This window comes from Gasterosteus aculeatus, chromosome 21, assembly GCF_964276395.1.
Source record: "Gasterosteus aculeatus chromosome 21, fGasAcu3.hap1.1, whole genome shotgun sequence".
NCBI classification, from domain to species: domain Eukaryota; kingdom Metazoa; phylum Chordata; class Actinopteri; order Perciformes; family Gasterosteidae; genus Gasterosteus; species Gasterosteus aculeatus.
The window spans coordinates 8,180,307-8,191,248 of NC_135708.1; the positions used below are offsets into that span (position 1 = coordinate 8,180,307).

The window sequence follows — 10,942 nt, forward strand, 5'->3', positions numbered from 1 at the left end:
CACAGCCGCCTTCGATGTCAGCCTCACCTCAGTGGAAGTTACACAATGCCCATGGACACTGATGGGACATAATGGTGGGGACATGCAGTCTTTTCAAACATGGATTACAGTTGCTCTCTGCTTTCATTTTTCCTGTAATTTAGGATTTTTAGCAGAATCCCACCAGCATTTTTTAAGATCAATATGTTTAAATTTGACTGCTTGTTATTAGACTATTAAGTCAAATACTACATTTTTCCATTTTTTCCTTGGTTCTAACAGTATATTAAAGTTTATTGAGATAATAATTGGAGAATATAATAGCGCTGACATTATATCTTAGAAAACAATCCAAATGTATTTAATATGTAACTTTCTTAACAATCATTAAAATACAATGTAATAAAACTGTATATAAATATACATATATAACATCTTAGCTTTGTTTTCAGACTAAACAATTAACTCTCTTTAAATCTTTAACCAAATATATGATCAAAAAAGCAGTTTCATTTTCATATATATTTATTTGCTTAATGACATAAATGAGAAGAGGCACTGTCATATATGTTTTTTAAATGTTTGGAGACACTTAGCTTAGGATAAACATCAGAAATAGATGTCTGAGAGTGGCAAAATCCACTTACCAGCAATCACCAGCTAATTAATTAATTTTTGGTCAAGTTGTGGTTTTGTGGGAGGTTGTGTGCCGGACTAATCTTGTCAAGATGCAGGGACCAACCTATATGCAAACTGTTGTGGCTGTAGAGTTGCTCAAAGGCCTACATATATATGTATATATACATATACATTGTGGCAACCCAGGGGAAGTGAGGCCAGATTTAGGGATAAAGAGGAGGCTTGTAGACAGCAATCATATAACGAAAAGGGTCCTTTTAATAACAAGGTCAGGCTCTTAGGCCAACTTTCAAAAAAGAGGGTCCTCCCGCTCTGGGTCAGTGACACTAGGGTAACCGCTTCCTCTGTCCTGTTTGGGGACAGCGGTGAGCGGTGAGCCCAGGTTGTTACCGCTTCACAGTTGCTCTGCATGCGTCTGTCCTCCACCGCTGCAGCGGCTCAGCTCCGTGGATATATCCTCCTCCCCTCCAATTAGTTTATGGGCTGAAGGTGTGACCAATGCCACGTGCCTAGTGGCTGCAGCACCTGCAAGGAATAATATACCCTCTATCACCCCAATCTAAACTTGGGGATCCGCCTCCTGTGCTTGGTCTGCTTGACTCCTTTCAGCGCGCTGCACAATTGAAAAGGCCAGTTCGGGGTGTGCACTCCGCAAGATCAGGGAGCAGCAGAAGTGTTGATCTTTGGGAACACTGAGGAGATGGCAGAGACATACAACCATTCACACTACATTCACACATCTACGGGCAATTTAAAGTCCCCCAATTAGCCTGATCCCCACTGTGTAGCCCTGCGATTGGCTGGCGACCAATCCAGGATGTACCCTGTCTATTGCCCGAAGTTGGCTGGGATGAACTCCAGCCCTCCCGCGACCCTGTGTGCAGGATAAGCGGTTTGACAATGGATGGATGGAGGAGATGGCAGTGAAACGCAGGGCTACCGCAAACACAGCAGTTAGAGTATCTCATGTTGTTCCCAACAGATTCCTCTCCCTTCTTCTCCTTTTGTCATCATGTTTTTTCTCCGTATACTAACGGTCTCGAGATATTTAACTGGAACAGTAACTGGTTTTACAGAAAAAGAGATACTCAACTATAGGTAATTTGAAAATTAAGTTGACTTAATGTAAATATGATCAACTTGCAGTAGCCCAGATTCAAAGAGTAAGCATGTTCTGGTGCTGATTTCAGTTACCAACTTGACATAATTGATCAGCAGCTTTTTTAATGATTTTTTTCATGTTGAGTTAATTATTTCCAAGAAAATTTAAGTTCCGGGTTCTTTCTTTTGGGGATGGTTGTGTCGATCATGTTGATTAAATCACCTTTTAATTGGTTGACAAAAATATACATTATATTTAATGAACTTGTCAAATTCAAACTTACAAAACCTTATAACTTAACTTAAATTCTGAGTTAACCGCGTGGGGCAGCACTTATTCCGGCCCATAAAATCATTATAAAATAGGGTAAATCGTCATGCAATTTCCAAAAGTGGCTCACCTGTACAATATGAATGCAGTTCTGTAATTTGAATTTGAAAGTTAAACTGACTTAATGTAAACATGGTTATTATCATTGTAGCTCTTGCCAACAGGACACATTTGCCAGCTGTGATCAGGCAAAGATGTATTTCAGTGGTCCGACACTAAGCAGGTCTGAAACGAACCCCACTGTGGGAGTAAAACGAGCAAGGGCTGACAGAAGCCTAACAGCCTCCCTGAAGTTCCAAGGGAATTCAGTTGTATGCAACATCTGTGTCAATATTATTGAGGCTTTAGGGTCCATTCCTTTGTAAGAGGTGGTGAGGCAGTACAACTTTAAGATTTGATGGCCCACAGCCAGATGGGTGTAAAGCAGGCTTTTGACAAACCTCATTGCAGAACAAAACAAAAAAATGGACAAGTTTGTTGAAATACAAAAGCATGATTTTTCCTCTGCAGAAGTGGTCATGTGGTGGAAATTCCAGCCAATAAGTGTATTGGAGTTTATTTTCAACAACCTGGGCCAAGAGAACATTTGCTTTAAAAATAATTTCAATGATCATCAATTTTTAAATCACTGCAGATTTATTCTAGTTCTGCATGTAAACATATTATATAGGTTATCAAATACAAAATAATATGTGACATGTACGTATGCCATACATAAATACGTATTTAACATAAAGAAATATATGATTAGAGGTGTGTGGAGGTGATGGTTATCTCACATTGTTATTAGCAATGATATAATATAATAAGATAAGATATATAAGCGGGCATCCATCCTTTTGATTAGAGCCATAATTAGAGTAGGTGAATGATTTAATAACTGAATGTAGTCTGCCTATACTAACGACCAGTGATATATAAAGACGGAGTCTGTAAGACGAGGCCACACTGTGTTGGAGTGTCCCTATTGCTGAGCAGCATCCAGCTGCCTCCCCGCTGGAAAAGAGGGATTTCTCCTCGCTGCTGTTTTTCCCTCAGCAGATTCCAGCTCAGTCCGTCTGGAGCAGCGGCGGGGATGAGCGCAGGGGGCCCAGGAGGCGACGTAACGAGGCATTTCACAGGTAAGAGCGACATAACCGTCTGGAATTCGCTCTTTTCCCGGCGCTTTGCTATTTTTTATTTGACTGCGCGTCTCGTGCGCTCGTCCGAGAAGAGCCTAACAGAGGCGGGGAAGCCCATCTGCTCTGCGGTCAATATCTCCAGCGGTGCCTCAACTTAACAGCCAAAGCCGCTCCGGTCCGGCTCGTCCCTGCCTCCTCCGCCGGGATAAGAACATAAGGGGAGACACTAACTCTTTCAGGGCGAGGCGCTGCAAAGTGAAAGAGTGCGAGGATGGCGGTGTTCATTTTGTCGGTCTGTAACTTGAGTGTGTGGGTGAGTCGCCACTGTTTGCAGACGCGCTCCCATCGGCTGAAGGTTAAAGATTGTCGATGGAGCTAGGCGGGCTAGCGTTAGCACCATTATGTGCCGTTGCCCCTGACTTGGAAGAGAGGCCAAACTACGTTCAAATTAGGCAGTTTTATGAGTCCTAGCTTTCGAGCAGAGGTTTATGTCGAGACAGGAGCCCCAGACGAGATCTTATCACTGCGGCCATGTCTGCTATTCGAAGGGGGGCTTTTCGTGTGACTCCAAACAGCTGATTAGTACTTAAAATAGGATTTTTAACTTCTATAATTGCTCTGCCTTAGATTCCATCAGCGGCATTCCATCCCCAATGCGCTATGATGGGAGACAATGAGGAGTTATAAAACAGAGCTATCATTGAAAAACATTCGGTATAGTGGGTCATCCATCTGCCGAATTTAACCATGTACCTGTACTAATCCGTATAAGCTCTAAAGTATTGTCAAAACGGGTATGCGCGGGTATCCCTTCGTCGTTACGGAACCTTAAACAGCCAGATGTTTTTAACGGGATTCGGAGTGGCTTCTCCCCTTATCGTGAATTGCGCGCGCAGGGGCTAGGCTAGGAAGCTATACGGCAGGAATACAACGGAACCAGGGAGGCTAGTATCATGCCGAGCCTGTCAATCATTTCGCGACGACGTGACGACAACAGTCATGTCAGTGTGTCGCTCTCAGTTTGCGCCCGGGACTCTTCTGTGCGCCAAATGAACGTTTAGGTGGCTTTGATGTCTGCATGTTGTCACTTTGTCACACCTGCTGTTTTCATATAGGTAGGTGCTTGACCTCTCTTCTCGTTCCTCCTACACCCCCAGCCCCACCCCCCACATGCCTACTGCTGGCCTACTGCTGCCAGTTTGTTGAAATCAGTAAATAATGTGCTTGAGATGTACGTTTTGATATTGAACGTTTAACTCGAAAAGGGTTTTTACAGCGTTCTAATATTTAATGGCCTACAACACCGGATTGATTAAAGACTGCTCAGCTCTTTACTCGCACCTCACATTATGCCACAGTGTTTGCAACTGCTTAATGGTTTTACTTCTTGGAAGATGTGGGGACATAAATTAGGTCTGTCGCTGTGGGACCTCTAAAGGCCATATTGCTGCAACCAGGAAGCCATGATTTGACCTGTGACCTCTGATTAATATGGGTTGTGTGTGTCCTTAAAGTACTGTTATCATTGCCCGCGAGTGATCTGCTCCTTGTTGCCAAGACTTTTCATATCTCAGCGAGTTTACATCCAAAGCTGTTGGTAAATGTCAACAAAGACGCATTTTTTTTCCAGCGCTTCTCCAGCGTGGAGAAAGCGCTAGCTACCTGCATTTTCACAGGAAAAGGGTGAGATCTTATTGCGGTGTGAGTAGGCACGTGTTTGTAATTACGTTTCACAGATTATCTTTCTCACTTAATCCAATTCCCGCCTGTCTTCAATTTTATTTCTAGGTCAAGTGAATCAAGAAAATTAGTTGTGTTTATCAGACTTCGGTAGCAACCAAAGCCCTTGAAATTCATCTGATGTCGGCTACAGGGATCCCCTGGGATGCCTGATGTCACTTGTGATGTCAGAGCAGAGGTGTTTCAGGCGGGAGGAAGGAGGCCGGCGGACACAGCCAGCCATCAACGTGTGAAAGCCACTGAAATCTGCCAGTATGCCTCTCTCAGAGTGAGGGCAGTGAATGTGATCCAAATACTGCCGTCTTAGTCCCGCCTGAGATACCGTTATGTCCTCGCTGGATGCTAGTCGGTTGATGCCCATGTGTCGAACTGCCCGTGTGAGACGTAAGCCCTTGAGATAACCCTGACCATTTATTTCCACACATTCCCTTTTCCACATTCACCATGAAAATGCTTTACTTCTATGGCATGGCAGAGCCCTTTTTGATAATCTGCATTACAGTCAACTGTCAGTGTCAGCACAGTTCTGCTGTTGCCACGTCCTGTCAGCTGCCTTTAGACATCAGATGAGCATAACCGGCCTTAATGAAGCTTAAGGCTTTGGATTGCTAACATGTATCTATGTTGGATTGTTTATTACTCTTTCCTTCGACAATGCTTCGACAAAAGAGGCATACGGCATACATACATTCGATTAGCAGGAAGCCGTAGCGCGCTAACCCTTTGATCACTGTGTTTCTGGCTGATAAACCATTCCACTGTCATCTCTAGCAAGCCCCAGACCTTGACAAACACTAATTACCATGAAGCCAGTTTTGCGTGCTCAGAAAACAGCATGGGTTTGGAACAGTTCAGTGCAGATGAAGCCGAGTGTGCTGCAGAGCAGTGCCTTGGTGGATTACCATGACTATTAACCCCTCCGTTATCTTTTGTCTTCATTTCCCTGAATGAAATGGTCTCTGTCTTTTTCAACTTTTGGCAAGTGCTGCAGCATTTTAAAGCAAACGCCCCAAATCCCACTCCACATGCATTGACTTGAAGGAAATCCCATGACGTCAAATTGCTAAGTATTCAGCCCAACTGAGCTAAGCCCGCCATACAATGGGGAAATGAGTCCATTGATATAAAAAAACCTTGCTTCGTCAGTGGTTGCAAGAGGCAAGGCACACAGTTTTGCCTTGTACGTTATTGAGCAACTATATCGTTCTATTGTGTGAGCCAGTTGTTATTGACATTTTTTATTTGGATTGAAGCACTAACGCTGCATTTGACAAACATTCGGCTGGAGTACTTTTTGACAGTCTTAATTCAGACTGGGATGTGTTGGAGTATGGTGTAATAAACTCCCCCCTGTTCTCTCCTCTATGAGGGCTCCAATGCCCGATGAAGCACATGGGGGTCACTGTGGTGATGAGCTGTGTTGGATGCTGGTGATGATCACTTGTCAGTCATATTGAAGAGTTTTTCAGCTCACGTTTGAAACCACTGCATATTTGGTCATAGTTGCCCTAACCTCTTTTCCTGAAATTACTGCAGATGATATGCCCCCCAACTCACTTTCAGCTCCTCCGCTGGATACGGTGATGTCACCCAGATAAGCAATCCCCGGTGTGGTGCTGTCTGCTGAATGGGATAGGCTGTCATCCCTGAGAAGTCCCATGTGCGTGCACAGTCCAAAGAAATGCAGGCTAGAGACGAGCCAAGTGCACACCCACTCAGGTCAGTTGTTGTGGATCCAAGGAGACTGGCAACAATGTGGTGGAGAGGTGCGGCTCTGGTGGAATATTTTTAGGAAGCGGACTGGACTGAAAGTCTCAATGGTTCCAGGCTCATTCCTTTTGTTGGGGTGTTTTTTATTGCTATGGGCCTGTTCATTCCAGACTTGTTTTTGTCTTTAGTGCACTTTTGGAAGGGATGTGCTATTTTCACACATTTCAGTGTTCTTTAATCTTCTTTTACTTGCATGCTATATTTTCATTGACTGTCACGTCTGCTCACTATTTAAAAAGTTAATTTACATTATCTGTAGCCCGCCCTCGCTATCTGTTATATTTTTATAATATTTACTAGATATTCTGGTTCTCCCCGAAGCCCGAGCTACGTCTCCATCCTGCATTGTCTGCCACCCATGCTGTCCCTCTGTTTCCCTTCATCTACACCTCTCCACCATGCCCTCGTCTCAGTTGGGCCATGAATAAAAAGCTGACACCAAACTGTCAACCCGCAAACTGTCATGCCTCTGCAGCTTGTTGCCGATGGTGTAGCCGCCAGTCAGGGCACAGCCTACCAGGGCTCTAGAGTGCGACCCAAATTTGTACGGGTGCAACTAAAATGCTTCTAAGATGTCTCTGATTGACTGTGGTCCAGATATTCCTGTAGGCCTACACTGCTCCATGCTGTGTGATTGAAATTGCGACCTGAACACCAGTGAACCAGTTACGTCAGAGCTGAGATGAAGAACAATGAAAAGACACCAATCCCTAGATAGGCCTGTCGCAATATGCAATAAAATGACATATCGTACACTCTCTGAAATCACGTGCAATATTTTTTGTGCTGCGACATTCATTTTAAATATAAATGAGCATTTAGGTTGATCGCGCTGCCTTTGTCCCTTTTGAAGGTGAAGAGAAGCAGTGAACCCAACTTAGCTAACTAAGCTAAAATCTCACCTAAAACAGCAACCATCGGCCCAGTCTTTCAACCTGAACTACTGTTGGTTCCTTCGCCTCTTTCCTGCGTTCCTCCCGGGCCGGCCAATTGTTATCGGGACCGGGCCGCTCCGTCATTCCCTGCAGTCGCGGAGCGTGTCGCCCTGCCGGTGGTAAAAGCCCCGGGTTAAACCTCCCCGGCTGCCGCGGCGTGCTTTTCCGCTGGACACATTTTCTCGAACCCAACTAAAAGCCCGATGCTTCGCCCGCTCGGTGTCCCTTGCACTGTTTTATTCATATAGAATATATTTTTTAACATTCCAATTCTAATGTCTAACTATGACAAATAAAACATTCTCCGTTCTTTGAAATAGCGTACTTCTATTACTATGCTATTATATTGTCATTATGTTATCAGTGGCTTAAATACTTGTACAACAACATTTTGATATCGTGACAGCCGTAGCCATAGTTTTTTTTTTCCATTTACCTATACCTTATTCTTGTTTGAAATGTGCTGGTGCGCCTAAATAAAAAAGTAAGGCGCACCAGTACAACCTGGCAAGAAGTTAGTTTGGAGCCCTGCCTGTTTGGGTTTATTTCCTGTTTTACTTTGTAGTTTCCTGCCTCTTGTGTCCCTGGGTTAACTTCACTTCCTGCCTTGTCCTGTCATCCCCTGTGATTGTCTGCCATGTCCAATCACCTGCACCTTCCCAGTGTATTTGTCCTTTGTTGCGTCATTGAATGGAAGTCTCCAAGTTTTGAATGTAAGTCTTCATGTCTTCCCATGAATCCTGTTCCTGTGTTTCGTGAGTTCCTGGTCCCCGTCCATGTCTGCGCCCCCCCCTGGTGTTTTTGAATTTTGATTTTTTGATTTATTAAAAGTAGCGTTTTTATCAAACTCTGGGTTTCAGTCCTGGACCTGCCTACCCGTTTGAGACACTGTCTACTCTCCGCAGCCTCCTTGTGCATCATAAAAAAAAAGAATCTTATACCTGTTTTTAACAAACAAGCAGTAACCATGACAGAAGTTTACCCCAAAACCGATTGTCTCGTAGAGGAAAACTGGGTTTCATATTTAGCATACTTTTCTGTTAAACTATATTTTTTTAATCTGTCTGTTTGAATGAGCCTCCCAACCCCCCCAAATCAAAAGGGCCTGTAATGCTAGTCTTTTTCACACAAGACAGTATTGTAGCGAAACACAATGTTGTTGTGTTGAGGGAGATGAAAGCCAACCATTGTTGCATACGTTATTTATTTGATATAAAATGGGTAATTCCATTGCATAACAGCATTAGCAGTATTTAAACGGGGCTTGCCATGGGAAGGGAGGAGTGCAGGGTAGGGGCGTTCGTGCCGGAGGACTAAATGTGGGCAGGTCACTTTACAGGAGGGAATCCTCGCTTTTACCGATGGAGATAATCCACATTGGGTGATGACACCCAAGACCGATTGCCTCAGATTAAGGGGTTTAGCGAGATTAGAAGGCATATGGACGTGCAGATAAAACAGGTTAATGTTCTACAATCATAACAAAAGCAAATTATTATGAACATAGCCCTTGACCCAAGGCCCAGTTGGCCTAACTCAGCATTTTGGCTGGTAGGCAGGATGAACCTCATCTACAGGAAAAAAAGGTGTTGATACTAATCTGACTGATCAGAGTGTGATACAGGCTTCTCCAATGCTGCAGGGACACTTGGTGCCTATTTCTAATATATAGAATAACGTGTTTTCAGAGAAAAAACATCAAATGTGTTTGAACAGTCTGTTATGACAGAATACCAAGAATATTAACACTTTGGTTCCATTTTGCCATGTTTCACATTATTTGGTGTTATTGACCATGGTCGGTGGCTTGTTGCCCAGAAGGTTCAACTACAGTTCATGAAATAACTGAAAAACTGTGCCTGACCCTGTTTTTTGTTTAACAAATGTGAAAAACTGCACTACCCCTTTTTTTTGTTTATGAACATCGGTCACCAGAACCTTCTTGACCAAACTCGGAGCTAGACTCTCCTTTGAGGAGATTAGACAAATCGCAAATGGAAAGAGTTAAGGTCAACCAGTATTAACTGGATAAGCGACAAGAGTCAATCCTCCAAAACTAACAGGTTTAAGGTTTTACGCTAAAAGGATAATCGTATTAGAGAGCCAGACATACAAAGAGAGGCATTTCACGCTCTTGGATCCTATTAATCACCTAGTAGTCTATCCCTGGGTTCAGGTACGAGGTAGGGAGAGGGAGGCATATAGAGTTAGGAGGGGTTGAGGGTGGTGGGGTTACCGATGTTGCCCTCTGATTCAAGACATCATAGATGGATTTTGTCATCTATATGGGACTGCTAAATGCTAAGAAGCAAAACGAAATGCTAATCTGGTCATTGCCGAATTCATTTTTCCACAAGTCTGCTTCGCCAGGCTTTTTCTCTTAAGAAAAACCGAGCAATCTGGCTGTACCACTGAACGATGCTCTTGTGTGATTGGCTTTTAAACTCTATGTACGCATCGCATTACAGTGACGAGTATGACGCTGCTCTTCCTGAGTGACATTTTTCATTAAGCACAGCCAGGTTGTTGGCAGTATGCAGTATTGAATACTCTCCACTGGGGGCACATAACTGTCTTGTCAACAAGTATGACTTCAAAGTTACATCATTAGCAGATGATGTTGGGTATCACCAATTCAATTTTTTGTCAGGCCATGATACCAATACTTATGTAGCAGAGTCATTTTTGTGGAGGGAGAGAGCCAAAGATGTAGTTTTTGTTTACCTTCATAATGTATGACGGTCATTAGAATTCATCAGTGTTTGAGATCATTCCACCTTTAGGCCTATTTAAAACCCTTTCAGCATTAGACTGGGTTTTCTCTATCAATCATTGGAAGTATTTAATTTAATCAATGATTAATTGAGGTATTGTCATTTGCCTACCGTAAACCAAAATTAACATTTGAGGAGCAGGAGAGTAAAAAAATGATTTGGCAGTATTACTTGAACAATAATTAACAGATTAATTTAGTGTTGATCCGCGAATTATTTCCACCCACAGACACACATTGCAAATGCATGCCAGGAAGACCTTTTTTGTCAAGGCAGCTCAGAATTTTGTTGTTTTGGGGACTTTTATAAGGTATATTGGGTTTTGCTTCAAACTCTCTCTTCATGTTGTCCCATCTCTATTTTTTTCAGTGATGGCCTTAGCTGCGCAGCTGTGCCGGTAATCCTGCCGCTGCACAAAGAGACGCCTTGACAACCGACCTACCTTCCTCTCTCTCTCACAAAAAAAGGCATAGAGAGGAAAAAAAGAAAATACGGAGGCATAAACAAATGCGACCATGTACAGTGTGGAGGACCTCCTCATCTCTCATGGAT

At 43.3% G+C, this 10,942-nt stretch overlaps 1 protein-coding gene across 1 annotated transcript in view; it reads left to right on the forward strand.

The window, feature by feature from the left end:
* Nucleotides 1-3,000: 3,000 nt before the first annotated feature.
* Nucleotides 3,001-10,942, forward strand: part of jcada (junctional cadherin 5 associated a) — a gene marked incomplete in the record, with an annotated part of 22,766 nt that continues 14,824 nt past the window's right edge. The window contains 2 exon segments of the mRNA XM_078096969.1: nt 3,001-3,171; nt 10,760-10,942. Coding sequence (XP_077953095.1) covers nt 10,906-10,942 — 37 coding nt within the window.